General features: G+C 49.4%; 1 protein-coding gene across 1 annotated transcript in view; it reads left to right on the forward strand.

The window, feature by feature from the left end:
* The window catches only part of NUP210 (nucleoporin 210), an 86,695-nt gene that overhangs the window by 39,650 nt on the left and 28,980 nt on the right, over nucleotides 1–18,065 (forward strand). Inside the window, exons 15-22 of the mRNA XM_068162620.1 lie at nucleotides 3,810–4,031; nucleotides 5,732–5,905; nucleotides 7,552–7,744; nucleotides 8,698–8,804; nucleotides 10,714–10,818; nucleotides 10,945–11,046; nucleotides 16,057–16,185; nucleotides 16,940–17,067. Coding sequence (XP_068018721.1) covers nucleotides 3,810–4,031; nucleotides 5,732–5,905; nucleotides 7,552–7,744; nucleotides 8,698–8,804; nucleotides 10,714–10,818; nucleotides 10,945–11,046; nucleotides 16,057–16,185; nucleotides 16,940–17,067 — 1,160 coding nt within the window. The remainder of the gene's footprint in view (nucleotides 1–3,809; nucleotides 4,032–5,731; nucleotides 5,906–7,551; nucleotides 7,745–8,697; nucleotides 8,805–10,713; nucleotides 10,819–10,944; nucleotides 11,047–16,056; nucleotides 16,186–16,939; nucleotides 17,068–18,065) is intronic.

The raw sequence follows: 18,065 nt of genomic DNA on the forward strand, positions 1-18,065 counted from the left end.
TAGGCAGGACTGGGGTAGGCTAATGCCAGTCTCATGAAGTTCAGGAAAGCCAAATGCAAGGTCCTGCATCTGGGTTGGAGCAATCCCAAACAGAGATTGGATAGGGAGGGGTGCTGAAGAGAAGGACTTAGGGGGTGCTGGGTGCTGAGAAGCTTAACAAGAGCTGGCACTGTGCTCTCCCAGCCCTGGGCTGATCCCCAGCAGCTTGGGCATCAGTGGGGAGGGAAGGGATTCTGTCCCCCTGTTCCCCTCTGCTGAGATCTCAGCTGGAGTTCTGTGTCTCTGGAACCCACAACACAAGAGCATGACCTGTTGGAGCAGGTCCAGAGGAGACCACAAAGATGATCCAAGGACTGGAGCACCTTGGCAGGGAGGACAGGCTAAGAGAGTTGGGGCTATTCAGACTGGAGAGAAAAAGGCACCAAGCAGACCTTAGAGCAGCCTTCCAGGATTTGAAGGGAGGTAGAGAAGAGCTGGGGAAGGGCCTTTTACAAAGGCCTGCAGTGTCTGAACAGGGGGCAGTGGCTTCAAACTGGAAGAAGCTGGCTTTAGACCAGACATTACAAGGAAATTCTTCCCCATGAGGTGGTGAGGCCCTGAAACAGCTTGCCCAGGGAAGCTGTGGAGGCTTTAATCCTGGAAGTGTTCAAGGCCAGGCTAGATGAGGCCTTGAGCAACCTGGGCTAGTGGGAGGTGTCCCTGCCCATGGCAGAGGGTTGGAACTAGATGATCTTTAAGGTCTCTTTCAACCCAAACCAGTTTGATTCTGTGGTAACAGGAGTCAGCCCTCATCCAAGTGAGGATTGTCCCTCCTTTTGCACAGCACACTTGAGTTATTAAATTACTTTGTAGCAGACTCTAAATGGGTTTAACATGATGTGAGCCACAGATTAATTGTTTTTTGAGTGCCCATTTCAAGTGATTAAAAATTGGCTTAATAAGGGAGCAGCCACAATTCTCTGTCCATCATGGCAAATGAAAGTTCACACAGCTCATGATCCCTGCTGCACAGGCTGTAAACTGCTGCGCAGATGGGAGGAACTCGGTCTGCTGGTGGGCAGCTCTCTGAAGAGAACAGGAAGAACAAACCTGAGAACAGGATCAGTATATGGAAGCATGAAACAGTGGGTTTGTTTTACACAGAGTCCCAGCATGAGGAGGTTGGAAGAGACCCCTGGAGATCATCCAGTCCAACCCCCCTGCTAAAGCAGGGCACCCACAGCACCCATAGGATCCCAGTGTCCAGGGGGGTTTGGAATCTCTCCAGAGGAGACTCCACAACCTCCCTGGGCGGCTTGCTCCAGGGCTCCAGCACCCTCACAGCAAAGAATTTTCTCCTCCTGTTGAGATGGCACCTCTGGGGTTCCAGTTTGTGCCCATTGCCCCTTGTCCTGTCACTGGGCTCTAGTGAGCAGAGTCTGGCCCCCTCCTCTTGCCCTCCACCCTTTAGCTCTTGCCAAGCACTGATCAGATCCCCTCTGGGGCTGCTCTTCTCCAGGCTCAATTGCCCCAGGTCTCAGCCTTTTCAGATGCCTAGCAAGGAATTTGCTGAGGTGAACTCCAATACATTTGACCAGAGCTTTTTTTTGTTCTTCCCAAACCTGGAACAAAAATGTGTGCAACTACTGCAAATGTCTGCACTGAATTGTTGATCTGACTTTTAAAATGTGCTTTTTTTTGGGGGTCAAGTATTTTAAAGAGCTGAGTATAGTAACTTGAAGGTGCTGAGATATTCTAAGGCAAGTGTGTAAACCTTTTCCTCCTTGGCAGCAGTGTGAGAGATTTAAATGCCTTTAATTAGGAATTGTTCATTTGTATGGTCTCATTCACATGCCTGAGCAGAACCCCTCCAGATGTCATGCTGCTGCTTTTCATGCATCAGTTAAATGATTGTAGAGTACTTAACAGAGCTGGTGCATGGTGACAAGGAGGGAAATGAAGGGCACTTTAAAAAGGAATAAATCTGTGCTTAGATATCTGACTGAAGAAGTTTTTTCTTTGAAGCACAGAAGAGTGGTTTCCACCTTCTTCTCTCTCCTTTCTGTAGAGTGAAAGTGGTCTGGAAGTGCAAGCCAGCATTTCACTCTCAGTTACCCATTTAATAACAATTACAAAATAAAAATGGAAGACAGATCACAGGGTCAGAGGATGTTAGGGCTTGGAAGGGACCTCTGGAGGTCTTCCAGTCCAACCCCTGCCAGAGCAGAACCATAGAATCCAGCATAGGTCACACAGGAACACATCCAGACAGGGCTGCACAGGCTCCAGAGAAGGAGACTCCACAACCTCTCTGGGCAGCCTGTTCCAGCGCTCTGGGACCCTTACAGTGAAGAAGTTCTTCGTGATGTTGAGGTAGAACTTCCTGTGCTGGAGTTTCCATCCCTTGTCCTATCCCAGGGCACAAGTGAGCAGAGCCTGTCCCTGTCCCTTCCTTCTTGGCACCCAGCCCTCAGCTATTGATCGACATTGATCAGATCTCCTAAGCAGCAGTTTAAGGGCAGGCAGACATCTCATACTTTCCCAGAGGGTTTTTATCTTTACATCCGAAGGATAACCAGGGGGTCAGTGGGAGACATGAGAAACATTTCTGCCATCCTTTGCCTTCTCCCTTCCTACCAAAATACACAGTGGAAAGACTGGGTCCGGCCTTGGGGAGCAGCCTTGATGTGAGCTGCTGTTCCTTTCTTACTAAACACATAAGGAATATGATGTTGTGGAGCACAAGCTACAAATTGCTGTTGTGAATTAAAATGTCAGGTGAATTTTTGGGCTGCTAAACAGCACAGGCTGTCCCAGTGACACACGTCAGTGGAGAATTTGTTGTGCAGGTTTGAAGTAAGGCTTGTGTAGGAGAATAATTACATGGCCAGGGCTGTGCTGGAGAGAGCACTGTCACATGAAAGTGAAATTTGACATGGCTTCATTCATTTAAAGTACTGTCTGTGTGGAAACCAACCAAACAGACAGAGTAGAATGTGCTCAGGAGAGTGTCTTAAGGATCTCTCTGTTGTAATCCTTTGTGAGAGACATGATGAGAATGTTGTACTTCAGATTCGTGGTTCCATTGAGTAGAAACCAGCCACAGCATTCTTGAGGTGGCACTGATCATTTTGGCAGAGCTCTTCCAAAGTAGCCATGTCTACAGACCACTGGGTGGGAAAAGTCACAGCCTAATCCAGTAACAAAGGTGGCTCTTCCTTTCAGAAGGAAGTTTCTTTTCAGGTGATTCTTTCTCTCTGCTCTGGTGAGACCACACCTACAGCACTGCTTACAGTTCTGGTGTCCCCAGCACAAGAAGGACATAGAACTGGAGGCCACAAAGATGATCCAAGGGCTGGAACACCTCTACTATGAGGATAGGCTGAGGGAGTTGGGGTTGTTCAGCCTGGAGAAGAGCAGGCTCCAGGGAGACTTTAGATCAGCCTTCTAGTACCTGAAGGGGCTACAGGAGAGCTGGGGAGGGCTTTTGACAAGGGCTGGGAGTGACAGGGCAAGGACAATGGCTTTGAGCTGGAAGAAGGGAGAGTGAGACAAGATGAGGAAGAAATTCTTGCCAGTGAGGGTGGTAAGACATTGGAACAGGTGTCCCAGGGAGGTTGTGGATGTCCTCTCCCTGGAGATTTTCCAAGGCCAGGATGGGTGAGGCCTTGAGCACCTTGGGCTGGTGGGAGGTGTCCCTGCCCATGGCTGGGGGTTTGGGACTGGATGATCTTTGAGCTCCCTTCCAACCCAACCTATTCTATAATTCTTTTGCCAAGTACTACCAGAGTGTGAGAGTCATTAACTTGTAATTAATGAATCCATTGCAGGCTATTGATCCTCCGTCTGCGGCGCTGGTGACGCTGGGCTCCTCTAAAGATATGTTGTTTGAAGGAGGACCTAGACCATGGGTGCAGGAACCTTCCAAGTTCTTCAGGAATGTCACTGCTGAGGATGCAGGAAGCGTTGGTCTCTCTGTACTGGAGCCTCCTGCAGCTCGAAACACCCTCCAGCACTGGGTCAGAGTCTCTTGCAAAAGCCTGGGAGAACAAGTAAGTGCCAGGAGGTGGTTGTGCTGTCCTCCGTGGAGCACTGAGCTGAGGTGACAGAGGGCAGGCTTCAGGCAGGGTGGTGGCACTGCACACCGCTTTGCCAGGGGTGGTTTCTGTACTAAGCCAGCGAAGGGCCTGGGTAAGGGTGGTGTTTGTGCACTGTGATGCTGGGCCAGGCTGTAGGGTGAGCATTTCATGAGGTTAGGTTCCAGTAGCTTTGTGCTGGGTTTATTGCAGCATGAAGCAGAGTCACAGGAGCCTTCTCTTGTGGATCCTAGAAACTGCAGCTTCAGCTGGTAGGGAAAGGATCATAGCAGAAGGTTACTGCAGTGAGCTGACTCTTGCGTGTGGCCTGCTCCTCTTTACCCAAGTTACCTTCTAGTGAAACTCTGTTGAGACAAATGTCAGCCCTGTGAATTTGCTGCTCTGATGGTGATAGCAGCTGTGGTCATTTTGCACCTGCTCTTGTTTTCTCCACCATCCAGAAATGATTTGTTCATTGTGGCCACTCTAGGAAGCATTTAGCTTTGACTTAATATTTTCCCCCTCTAATTCTGCCAGACCTGAGCATTTTGGTGTGGCTGCCAGATTGTCCAACTGATCTCCTCAGTGGACACTGCACAAACTGTAGCTATTTCTGTAAGGACACACTGAGAAAGGAAGACCATCTTCTGTGGTTGTTTATGACTGTACAGGCATCACCTGTCTGTCCCCAGTGCTGTCCAGAGCAGCTCACATGTGCATGGCTTTGACACCCTTCAGTGACCAGAGCTCACCCAGCCTGCTGGCATAGCCTTCTCTGTGTTTATGCCCACTTAGTTTTCTTAAGAGCTGAAAAAGGACCCTGAAATAAACCAGCAGCTGTTTTCAAACAGACTGAGGTGACCATAAATATTGTCTTTGGGTTGCTCTGTTCTCACTCTGTGAGAAAAGCACCTCCCTGGTAGCTTTTTAAGTGACAAGAGATTTGTTGTGCTAATCATTTGTTAGTAATAAACATGAGTACTGGGTGCAGCTCTGGAGCACCCAGCACAAGAAGGACATGGATCTGTTGGAGAGGGTCCAGAGGAGGCCACAAAGATAATCAGAATGGAGCTATGGAGATGCTCTGGAGATGGGATGAGAAAATTTGGAGGGGAAAAGGCTCCAGGCAGACCTTAGAGCAGCCTTCCAGTACCTGAAGGGGCTACAGGGAGAGCTGGAGAGGGACTTTTGACAAAGGCATGGAATGACAGGATGAGGGGTGATGGCTTCAGACTGGAAGAAGCTGGGTTGAGATGAGACATGAGGAGGAAATTCTTCCCCATGAGAGTGGTGAGACATTGGAACAGCTTGCTCAGAGAAGTTGTGGAGGCTCCAGCTGAAAGTGTTGGAAGGCAGATTGCATGGGTCGTTGAACAAGCGGGTCTAGTAGGAGGTATCCCTGCCCATAGCGGGGGATTGGAACTAGCTGCTCTAAGGCTCCTTCCCACCCAACCCAGTCTGTGGTTCTTTGAAATGCTCCCAGGGATCATTCTCTGAGAATGCTCTAGAACTGCTCTTGAAGGATGCACTTCCTTTGACACCTTCTGCCTTAGTGGTGCTGGAGATCCCTCAGCATCCTGTTTGCCCTTATTGATGCTTCCAGCAGAGTGTGAACCAGAAGGTGCCTGAGCTCAGCAGTCCTTGTCCCTCACCTCCCTGTTTGCATAACTGTCCAGGTGATTTCCTTGGCTGTTGGGAACAACCCCACCATCACCAACCCTTTCCCAGTGGTCGAGGCTGTCGCTGTGAAGTTCATCTGTGCCGTCCCTTCGCGCCTCACCTTGACTCCCATTTATGGAAGCCCTCAGCTTGATCTTTCCTGCCCTTTGCTGCAACAAAACAAGCAAGTGGTGAGTGACAGGAAAAGATTGTGTTCTCAGAACTTGATGTCTCAGTGTGTGGACCTCCACTTAAGAAATGAAGAATCTGACCTCCTGCAAGGGTAGTGATACCTTGGGTGTTGCGGGCCCCACTGGGATCATTGCCTGCTTCTGCAGCGAGCATTCTGGGGGTGAGTGTCCTACAGGTGGTCATTTGCACAGGTTTATAAAGGGAGCTGGATGAAGCTGGATTTAGATAAGACATTAGGAGGAAATTCTTCCCATGAGGTGGTGAGGTGCTGGAACAGACTGCCCAGAGAAGTTATGGAGGCTCCAAGGCTGGAAGTGTTCCAAGTGTTTAGTTTGGAGAAGAGAAGTCTGAGGAGAGATCTCATTGCTTTCTGTGAAGGGAGGCTGGAATGAGGCTCATGTTGGTCTCTTCTCCCAAGGAACTAAACACAGGATGAGAGGAAATTGCTTGAAGTTGTGTTGAGGGAGGTTTGGGTTGGATAGTAGGGAAAATTTCTTTGCTGCCAGAGAGGTCAGGCATTGGAACAGGCTGCCCAGGGAGGTGGTACAGTCACCATCCCTGGAGGTGTTGGGCACTTGGGACATGGTTTAGTGGTTATGGTAGCTGGGTTCCAGTTGGACTGGATGATCTTAGAGGTCTTTTCCAGCCTTCATGATTCTAGGTCACTCCAGAGCTCACCTGTTTTCCTGGCTCCCTTATGTGTCAGTTGGACTCCATCAGTGCGCTGTTCATCATTTCACAAGAGGAACCCCAGAATTTGAGCCATCTCCTCTGAAAAGTGACAGGAGTTCTCATTACCTGTCTGAATACCCAAGATGAGCTGCATCAAAAGATGCATTGGCAGCAGAGCCTGAGAGGCGATTCTGCCACTGTGCTCTGCTCTGGTGAGGCCTCACCTGCAGCACTGCATCCACATCTGGAGCTCTCAGCATAGGAAGGACATGGAGCTGATAGAGAGGGTCCAGAGGAGGCCATGAAAATGATCAGGGGGTGGGAGCAGCTTGGCAATGAGGACAGGCTGGAGAAGAGAAGGCTCCAGGGAGACCTAATAGCAACCTTCCAGTACCTGAAGGGGGCTACAAGAAGGATGGAGAGAGACTGTTTGCAAAGGCCTGCAGGGACAGGACCGGGGCAATGGCTTCAAACCAGAGCAGATTGAGATTGGATGTGAGGAACAAGTTCTGCACCATGAGGCTGGTGGAACACTGGAACAGGTTGCCCAGGGAGGTGGCTGAGGCCCCAACCCTGGAGATATTCAAGGTGAAGCTTGATGAGGCTCTGGGCAACCTGATCTAGTTGGGGATGTCCCTGCTGAGTTGCTGAGTGCAGAGGGGATGGTACTGGATGAGCTTTGGAGGTCCCTTCTGGCCCAGACCATTCTATGATTCTAATTGAGCTGTGTGGTTTGAGTTTTGTTTTAAGGTGATTCACCAGCTAGAAAAACTCCAAACACATTGCCACTCCCCAAAAGAAGCCTTTGCAGCTGAAGCAGTGCAGCTTAGTGACAGCTCGCTCTAATGGCCATGACTCACACAAAGAGGTTCTAATAAATCTGGTGGAATTCAGCACCCTTGCTTGGGGTTTCTTGTAATGACTAAAATCTCCTCTGGCATCCATTCACTTCAAAGCATTCCTTCTTTTTCAGGTTCCTGTTTCAAACCATCGCAACCCAGTCTTGGATTTGGCTGTGTATGACCAGCAGGGCAGTAGATTTGATAACTTCAGCTCTCTTGGAGTTACCTGGGAGTCAACACAAGTGTCCCTGGCTAGCATTGAGCCTGACATGCCCATGGAGCTGATTCTGAAGGACAGTGGAAGCGGGCAAAAGAAAATGCACGGTATGGGTTTGGTTTCCAGGAGCAGCTCATTAGTTGCAGAAGGATTAAACCTACTTGGTAATGCTCTGGTGAGACCCCACATGGAGCACTGTGTCCAGTTCTGGAACCCCTCTTACAGGAAGGATCTGGAATAGAATAGAATAGAATAGACCAGATCAGGTTGGAAGAGACCTTCAAGATCATCACATCCAACCTATTATCCAACACCACCTAATCAACTAAACCATGCAACCAAGCACCCTATCAAGTCTCCTTCTAAACACCTCCAAATCTGGAGGTGCTGGAAGGTGTCCAGAGAAGGGCCACGAGGATGAGCAGAGGGCTGGAGCTGCTCTGCTGTGAGGATAGACTGAGGGAGTTGGGGTTGTTCAGTCTGGAGAAGAGAAGGATCCAAGGAGACCTTCTTGTGGCCTTCCAGTACCTGAAGGGGGCTCCAGGAATGCTGGGGAGGGACTCTTGAGGATGTCAGGGAGTGATAGGACTGAGGGGGATGGAGCAAAACTAGAAATGGGAAGCTTCAGATTGGATGTTAGGAAGAAGTTCTTCCCCATGAGGGTGGTGAGAGACTGGCACAGGTTGCCCAGGGAGGTGGTGGAAGCCTCCTGCCTGGAGGTTTTTGCAGCCAGGCTGGATGTGGCTGTGAGCAACCTGCTGTAGAGTGAGGTGTCCCTGCCCATGGCAGGGAGTTGGAACCAAATGATCTTTGAGGTCCCTTCTGTGATTCTATGAATGTCTGAGATTGCTTAAAGAAATCACTGTGAGGTGCAGTTGTGTCTCAGTTTATCCTGCACAAACATGGTGTGAGCTATTTGCAAAAGAATAAGAGCCAAACCTGACTGGAGAGAGATAATCCTTGCGTGGTTTGAATGGTAATGGAAGAGATGAGCAGTGTTCATGTCACCTTTTTCTTCCTTGCCATCAGATTTACTTTGGCTTTTTTTGTTTGATCCCAGGCTTACAAACTGTCCTGGTTCATCACAAGTCTGGAACGAGTGCCATCTCAGCCACTGCAGCAGGGTACCAGCAGGCCCAGCTGAAGGCAGCTCAAGTGAAAGCAGCGGTACTCGGGACTCAGGGCTTTTGTTACTGTTTGCCTGTGGTGCTTCATGTTGTTTCTTCTGTGTCTGTGTTTCCTTGGGGCTGAGTCATGTCAGAATCAGGCAGCCCATAGCCACTTCTGAAGACAGATTCACACCACGGTGCTTTTCTCCTGCTTTCCTGTGCACTACGTGCTGTGATCCAGGGCAAATCCATCCGGTTCCTTTGGGTTCCTTGCAGCATCTGAGCAAGGGCATTGCAGAGGATGGTCTCAGCTGAGAATGAATTGGTGAATCTCTGCTGCTTGTCCTTCTCTAAAGCAACCATGTGCTTAGTGCAGCTGTCACTGGGGAAAGCAAATTTCCACTGCAAAACTGGGGAGAAAGGTTCTGCATGAGCAAAGCCAAAGCTGGCTGAGATCCTCTGGTGGACCATATGTAAAAGCTGGGCTCTGACTGATGCTCTTCCTTTCTCCTTTGGTCTCCCATTGATCTTGCAGAAGGGAGAGACTCCTCATTTGTACAGTGCCAGCCATAAGCCTGGGCTCTGATTTTACAAGTCATTAGCCACTCCCTGACATACTCAGTGTAGATACTCAGCTTAGGGAAGAAGAGCAGCAAAAAGTGATGCTGAGGAACAGAGAAGGCAGGTGGAAGCAGATGGCAATTTTCTGTTTGTGTCATTTGGTGTTCTCCAGTCACTCACTGTGCTCTTTCTCAAGCCATTAGTCAATGTTCTTTACATTTAGAGATAGTTAGAGAAGTGAATTCTCTGAACTTTGCCTCCAGTTCAGAGAAGTTTGTCTTATTTCAGTGTGGCACACAGGTGTAAAGTGGCACTGGAGTTCTCTTAAGCTCTAGCACCTGCTTCTAAGTTTGGGGCAGTCAGTCTGCTCTTCTCAAGCACATCACAGCTGGACTACTGGATTTTGCTCTCAGCCTCACACTTCTTTCTTGCAGACAAAAAAGCCAAATAAGAATCTAGTAAGACCTAGTCTGGTTTATTAGGAGGTCCTGATCATTGCTCCACGTTTAAGTGGTGCCTCCTATTATGCCATCAGGGGAGGCTACATCCTTTCTGCATCAAAGAAATCATTCTAATTAGGGTACATAATAGTAACTTCCTCTGAATACCATTTTCCCTTTCTAAGCTAATGTTGTTAGAAGTGAATGATCGAACTTTGGTGGCCTGCTAGGGAGAATCCTACCAAGATGAGGCTGCAGTAGAAGCAAGCATTCTGCCTCTCTGCTTTATCATTTTGTGTGCACTTAGAGCACATCTCTGAGTTGCTGTACTGTGTGTCAGACCTGCTTAGCTGCTGCTGCTGCATCTGTCAGTTGCAGGCTTTACTCTTTGTCTTGGTCAGCGATGCAGAACAGAGCATCATGGCCTGGGTCTGACCTTACCTGCAGCTCAGCCAGTTAGTAGATTGTGTGGACATTCCATTGACCTAAACTCCTCCAGCTCTGGCTCTGTGTGCTTTAAGTATCCTTTCCTGGCTATGCAAGAAATTTGGGCTGCTTTCTGGCTCTTGGTGTGTGCTCTAACAGCTGGAACTGTTTGTGACTCTTGGTGTGTGCTCTAACATCTAGAACTGTCTCTTTCTGACTCTTGGTGTGTGCTCTAACATCTAGAACTGTCTCTTTCTGACTCTTGGTGTGTGCTCTAACATCTAGAACTGTCTCTTTCTGACTCTTGGTGTGTGCTCTAACATCTAGAACTGTCTCTGACTCTTGGTGTTTGCTCTCACAGAACTGTTTCTTTCTGGCTCTTGGTGTATGCTCTAACAGCTGGAACTGTTTGTGATTCTTGGTGTGTGCTCTAACATCTAGAACTGTCTCTTTCTGACTCTTGGTATGTGCTCTAACATCTAGAACTGTCTCTTCCTGGCTCTTGGTGTTTGCCCTAACAGCTGGAACTGTTTCTTGCAGTACCAGGCTTTCCTACAAGTGTCTGCCACTATTGAACTGATACTAGTAGAAGATGTAACAGTGAACCCTACTGATGTCTCCATTTACAATCAGCCTGACCTACAGGTAAGGAATTATTCTGCTGCTTTCAGCTGCAGGCAGGAGCCCAGCAAAACCAACCCCAGATGTGTCAGGATGCCAGTTTTATCAGGAAGATCTCATCTGATGTTGGCTGCTTCTCTGGTTTTGCAGGCAGAACTTTTCATCAAAGGTGGTTCTGGATACTTTTTCATCAATACCAGTGTTGCAAATGTTGTAAGGGTGTCTCATGAGGAAACTCAAGGTATTGCTTTGGTGAGTGAAGTGTTTTGTTATCTGATGTCTCTCTGCACACCTGAATGTCGTGCAGCGCTCTGTTGGTCAGCAGTGGTGGGCAACAGGCAATAACTACATCATGGACGTGCTTGCTTGGCACAGTCAGGCTTCAGGCAGGGGATCTCTGCACAAGCAATTTCTTGTGTAGCTTCAGGTACAGGAAACTGTGCCTACAGCTGCAGTGCATGTATGGATTGTGCACCAGGTTGTTCTTTACCCACTACAGTACTGCAGTGCAATGTTCCTGCTTTCATAAACACAATGTGAAAAATACTGTGATGGAATTGTTCAGAAGTGTTACACAAAAGGTGAATTGCTCTCACAGAATGCCAGCATGGTGGGGGTTGGGAGGGACCTCTGGGGATCACCCAGTCCAACCCCCCTGCTAAAGCAGGGCACCCACAGCAACTTGCCCAGGGTCACAATGCCCAGAGGGGGTTTGGAATCTCTGCAGAGAAGGAGACTCCACAACCTCTCTGGGCAGCCTGTTCCAGGGCTCCAGCACCCTCACCCCAAGCAAGTTTCTCCTCCTGTTCAGATGAAACCTCCTGGGTTCCACTTTGTGCCAGTTGCCCCTTGTCCTATCACTGGGCACCACTGACAAGAGTCTGGCCCCAGCCTCTTGCTCCCCACCCTTCAGCTCTTGCTGAGCATTGCTCAGATCCCCTCTGGGGCTGCTCTTCTCCAGGCTCAGCAGCCCCAGGACTCTCAGCCTTTCCTCCTCACAGAGATGGTCCAGGCCCCTCAGCATCTCTGTATCCTCCACTGGACTCTCTCCACTAGTTTCTAGACTTACAGTGGAATGTTTGTTGGAGGCCTTCCACAGCCTTCCAATTCTTCTTGCAGTGCCATTTCAGGATGTTTTTGCTATCTCAGTATTTCATCTCCATTTTGTGAATAACTCTCTATTAAGGAGTTGATGTTGCTCTCCACATTGTTTTTAATGCACTTCTCTCCTGGAAGATGCCACTAATGGCATCCTGGCCTGCATCAGGAACAGTGTGGCCAGCAGGAGCAGGGAGGTCATTCTGCCCCTGTACACTGCACTGGTTAGGCCACACCTTGAGTCCTGTGTCCAGTTCTGGGCCCCTCAGTTTAGGAAGGATGTTGACTTGCTGGAGCATGTCCAGAGAAGGGCAACAAAGTTGGTGAGGGGTCTGGAGCACAGCCCTGTGAGGAGAGGCTGAGGGAGCTGGGGTTGCTTAGCCTGGAGAAGAGGAGGCTCAGGGGTGACCTTATTGCTCTCTACAACTACCTGAAAGGGAGTTGTAGACAGGCAGAGGTTGGTCTCTTCTCCCAGGCAACCAGCACCAGAACAAGAGGACACAGTCTCAGGCTGCACCAGGGGAGGTTCAGGCTGGAGGTCAGGAGGAAGTTTTACACAGAGAGAGTGATTGCCCATTGGAATGGGCTGCCTGGGGAGGTGGTGGAGTCACCATCACTGGAGGTGTTCAGGAGGAGACTTGATAGAGTGCTTGGTTGCATGGGTTAGTTGGTTGGGTGGTGTTGGATGATAGGTTGGACATGATGATCTTGAAGGTCTCTTCCAACCTGGTCTGGTCTATTCCATTCTATTCCATTCTATTCCATTTTGTTCTGTTCTATTCTATTCTGTTCTATTCTAAACTATAGTGATGCTTGACTTCATCCAGGTGCAGGGTATGAGATGCATTCTGCAGTCAGCAGCAACAAATATTTGCATTGTAGCTTTCCTGAGGCAGTACTTGGAAGCAACACAAGTTGGTTCAGTTGCCTTGACAGGTGCACAACTTACACATTTCACTTGTCATTGATAACACTGATAAAGCAGTGAAGTGCTGATCCATCTGGATTGATGTTTTGTTTTCTCATTGTTGAGAGTATGGAAACTACTGGTGAAACATTTTTGCTTGTCTCAAACTGTTGGAAATGGAAGGTGGGAATATTTTTCCAACCAAGTCATCTAGGCACAGAGGTGGGATGAAAGCAGAAGAGATGAGCTTATTGTTGTACATTGTTCACTATCTCAGCTCTTACTCCTTCTTCAGGCAGATGTCCCCCGTGGGTTTAGCAGTGCTTTAACTGATGTACACAAGATAATTGCAGTGCAGAGCAGTGAACATTAAGTAGTGGAACAGTGCCAGCAAGGTAGGCTTTTGGAGATACAAAAAGATTTATCTTAGCTACCTGTCAGAGTTTAAGGAGAGAACACTCCACTTGTTAACACATTCAAAAACCATTTTAAAGCAAACCAAATCCCCAGCCCCCCATTTTATAAGTCTGTTAGTCCTCTGTGCAGTGTTTGAGCTAAATCCCAGTGTGCCCTGTTGATTTTTTTTTTTCTTTCTGTGGAATCCAGCAGCATGTGGAAGTTCCAGATGTGGCAGGCTGATGCCATGGTGGGGCTCAGTGGAGCCAGGTTGCTACAGGGTGGTTTGATAGTGAACTCTTCTGAGAAACTAAACTCAAGTTACCTAAAGCAGTGATCTCAGTCTTCTTCCTGGGGCTGCCAAGGATAAATGTCCTGCCTCTCTGTCACAGAATCACAGGTTCATGTTGGAAGAGAGCCTCAGGATCACCAAATCCAACCTAGAACCCTACTCTGCAAGGGTCACCCCTAAACCATAGCCCCAAGCACCACATCCAAACCACCTTTAAACACATCCAGGGTTGGTGACTCCACCACCTCCCTGGGCAGCACATTCCAATCCCTGACCACTCTTGATGTGAAAAATATTTGCTACTGTCTAGTCTAACCCTACCCAGTGGCAGCTTGAGGCCATTCCCTCTTGTTCTGTCACTAATGACCTGTGAGAAGAGACCAGCACCAACCTCTGCACAATCTCCTTTCAGGTAGCTGTAGAGAGCCATGAGGTGTCCCTTCAGCCTCCTCTGTTTAACCATCCCCAGCTCCTTCAGTCCCTCTTCATCAAACTGATTCCCCAGGCCATTCACCAGCTTACACATTCTGTAAGGACCCCAAGTGGGGAACAGCTGGGGGAAGATGGTTTTATTTCCTCCAGCTTACTCTCAACACAGCAGCTTTTCTGGGTGTGAGTGCTAGTGTGGGGGAAGAATGAGTAGTGGTGGAATGAAGTATGTTTTGTGCTTGGGAGCTGCTGGACACCTCACAGGGGATGAGAACACCAGTGGTGGCTGGGGCAGGCAGGAGTTGGGGTAGCCCTGCTTGCTCTGGGAGCCCTCTGCTCTGATAGCTCTTTTCTCTGGTCTGCCAGCCCAGACTGAGCTTCATTACATCACCCTCCCCATGGTCACGCTGCCTGCCTCCTCCTGGCCACATGCCCCTCACTGCTTTCCAGGGCCCCCAGCCCCTCTCTTAGCCACTCACCTTGGGAGCTGCTGCAGTTCTGAAAGCTGACATTTAGTGAAACTTTCAATTCCTTTCTCTTTGAGGAAAAAGAGCGGTGCCCTCAAAGAACAAAATGTCAGCTCTCCCCACTGCTCTCCCTGCTACCTCCTGTAGTGCTGCCAAGTAATGCCATGGATGATATAAATCCCTTTGAAGTGGGGGCCTGGCTGTCCAGCACCCCTTGGTCCAGAGTTCATCTTTGTAAGTCAGATGAGTGCTTGGAATAGGGCACCAAACATCTCCTCCAGCCCTGGCCAGAGCAAAGGTACCTGTGGGGGTGCAGAGAAAGCTGGGATTGCCCTTGGGGTGTGTGGCAAGGTCAGGCAGAAATCTCTGCAAGAGACCTGCAGAGGTGACATGAGCAAGGTGTGGAGGCCTTGAGAGAGGCTCAGGAGAGATCAGTGCCTGGTTCTGTGCTTGTGAGCAGAGCTCTCTTCCTGTGCTGTGTGGTTCTCCCTGTTCCGAGACCTGTATAGTGTGTGCATGCTTTCTACAAAGCAATTAATGCAATAGTCATGATAGCTGCATCCCAGAAACACCTTCTTTGTCTCCTGGGGAGCTCCAGTGCCCGAGTTTGGCTTTCATTCACATTAAAAGCAATGCCTGAAAGTGTGAGTCTTGCAGGAAGCAGTGCCAGGGCTTCACAAGCATTCTCTGTCCTTCAGCTTTGGGTTTTTCCTTATGACTTAGGTTTTCATTCCACATCAGAAAGTTTGATTGCTCTGGGTGACAGGTTGTGGGCTTTCTGTCCTGATGGCAGAAGGAGATTAGCAGGATGCCAGCCTGCTTCTCAATGGAGAGATGTTCCTTCACAGAATCACAGAACTGTCAGGGTTGGAAGTGGCCTCAAGGATCAGCCAGTTCCAACCCCCCCCAACACCTCACACTACAGCAGGTTGCTCACAGCCACATCCAGCCTGGCCTTAAAAACTTCTAGGGGTTGAGGCTTCCACCATGTCCCTGGGCAACGTGTTCCAGTGTCTCACCACCCTCATGGGGAAGAACTTCTTCCTGATGTCTAATCTAAATCTCCCCTCCTCTAGCTTGGATCTGTTCCCCCCATTCCTGTCAGTCCCTGACACCCTAAATAGTCCCTCCCCAGCTTTCTTGTAGCCCCCTTAAGATGCTGGAAGGCCACAAGAAGGTCTCCTTGGAGCCTTCTCTTGTCCAGACTGAACAACCCCAACTCTCTCAGTCTGTCCTCATAGCAGAGGAGCTCCAGCCCTCTCTTCGTCCTCCTGGCCCATCTGTGGACATGTTCCAGCACCTCCAGGTATTTCTTACAGTAGGGGCTCCAGAACTGGACACAGTGCTCCAGGTGGGGTCTCAGCAGAGGGGTGTAGAGGGGGAGAATCACCTCCCTCACCCTGCTGGCCACACTTCTTGTGATGCAGCCCAGGATCTGGTTGGTTCTCTGGGGTCAGTTGCTGCCTAGGGGCTCTTTGCACTGGCTTGGTAGTGTGACGCTTCTTACATGTACCTTGCAGCTTCACTTTGATGGCAGAATTATCTGTGTGTAAGGCTTGGAGACTTCTTCATCAGCTGTGTCTGCCCTGAAAGTGATACAATTTTCATCCTCTGAAAAGCAGAGAAGTGGAAATAGCTAAGTGTTGTAACAGACTTTTCCTTTGGCCTTGCAGGTGCAGCCTCTGCTTGCAGGATCAGTGACTGTCATGGTCCATGACTTGTGCTTGGCTTTCCCTGCCCCAGCCAAGGCAGAGATTTCTGTCTCTGATATCCAGGAGGTGTATGTCCGAGTCGTTGACAAGGTTAGTGACTGGGGAAGCAGTGTTTTCAGCTGAGCCAGCTCCCCTGTGCTGGTCATCAGCACAGAGATGAGCCAGGCACAAGCTAACAGGATGTCATGGCTAGGGCCTCTGCTGCAGCTCTGTCACCTCAGAGAAGCAGTCTGATCTCCTGAGTTTGTGTTCCTTCCTCCCAAACTTACCCTTTTAGGTTCCCTCAGTCCCAAGTGTCTGCCTCGATGTTGTGTGTGGGAACAGGCTGCAGTTCAGCACTTCACCCGTTAGAAGAACATGATCGTTTACATCTCCCATTGTTTCCAGTGCATCAGAGCAAGTCTTTGGCCCCAAGGTCACAGGATCACAGGATGTTAGGGGTTGGAAGGGACATTTGAAGACCCTTGAGTCCAACTCCCCTGCCAGAGCAGGACCGTAGAATCCAGCACAGGTCGCACAGGAGGTCATTTTCTGGATGTCATGTTTTAAAGATGAACCAAAAAAAAAAACCCCAACTTCCATCTCCTTTTCCTTGCCAGCTTGGGTGCATCTTAGACCTACTGGATGTTTTAATTGCACCCTTGCCAGCTGCAAGCCCTGAATTCATTGATTTAATTTGACACTAACCAGAGCTGGCAGGGACTATTCTTGAAGAGCGGTGCTAACCTAACCCTGGGGCTGTATCTCTAACACCCAACTCCCAAGTGTGATGCAAAGCAAAATGAAAGTGTTTATGCTAGCAAGTAGGAAGAGTTGTAATGAAAGATGAGTGCCTGTGTTTCAGGTGGAGATTGGAGAAACAGTTACAGCTTATGTCCGAGTTCTGGGTGACTCCAAGAAACCTTTTCCGGCAAAATACTTTGCTGTCATGGATCTCAAGCTGAGGGCAGCATCTCAGATTGTTTCACTGGTGTAAGTTGATGGATTTATTTATCTTTCTATTTAGTTATTTAGTTTAATTCAGCTGCACATATGTCAAGCTGCAAAATTCAGCAGCCAAACAATCCTAACCCTCGGGTTGGAGTGGGTGCTCCTGAGCTTAGATCCTTTCCCTCTGGGATTGCTTTGTCATCCGCAACAACCCCAAGCAACCCTACGGGCTTGGGGCAGCGTGGCTGGAAGGCTGGCTAGTAGAAAGGGACCTGAGGGTGCTAATGGACAAGCAGCTGAACAGAGCCAGCAGTGTGCCCAGCTGGCCTAGATAGCCAATGGCATCCTGGCTGGGATTAGAAATGCTGTGTCCAGCAGGAGCAGGGAGGGGATTGTCCCCATGTGCTCAGCTCTGGTGAGGCCACACCTCAAGTATTGTGTCCAGTTTTGGGCACCTCAATACAGGAGAGATGTGGAGATGCTGGAGCCAGTGCAGAGGATGACAAGGAAGCTGGGAAGGGCCTGGAGAGTAAATCTGATGAGGAGCAACTGAGGGAGCTGGGGATGGTTAGTGTGAAACAGAGGAGGCTGAGGGGAGATCTCCTGGCTCTCTGCAACTACCTGAAATGAGGTTGTGGAGAGGTTGGTGCTGGTCTCTTCTCACAGGTCATTAGTGACAGAACAAGAGGGAATGGCCTCAAGCTGCCACTGGGTAGGGTTAGACTGGACAGTAGGAAGATTGGGTGAGGGATTGGAATGTACTGTCCAGGGAGGTGGTGGAGTGCTGGAAGGGGGCTACAGGAGAGGTAGGGAAGGACTTTGTGCAAAGGCCTGGAGTGACAGGGTGAGGAGAGATGGCTTCAAACTGGAAGAAGCTGGATTTAGATAAGACATTAGGAAGAAGTTCTTCCCCAGGAGGGTGGTGAGGCACTGGAACAGGCTGTCCAAAGAAGCTGTGTTCAAGGCCAGGTTGGACAGCAAGCTGGTCTGGTGGGAGGTGTCCCTGCCCATGGCAGGGGAGTTGCATCTAGCTGATTTTT

This window comes from Melanerpes formicivorus, unplaced genomic scaffold, assembly GCF_026170545.1.
Source record: "Melanerpes formicivorus ecotype bairdi unplaced genomic scaffold, bMelFor1.0.p_v2 SCAF_66, whole genome shotgun sequence".
Taxonomy (NCBI): Eukaryota; Metazoa; Chordata; class Aves; order Piciformes; family Picidae; genus Melanerpes; species Melanerpes formicivorus.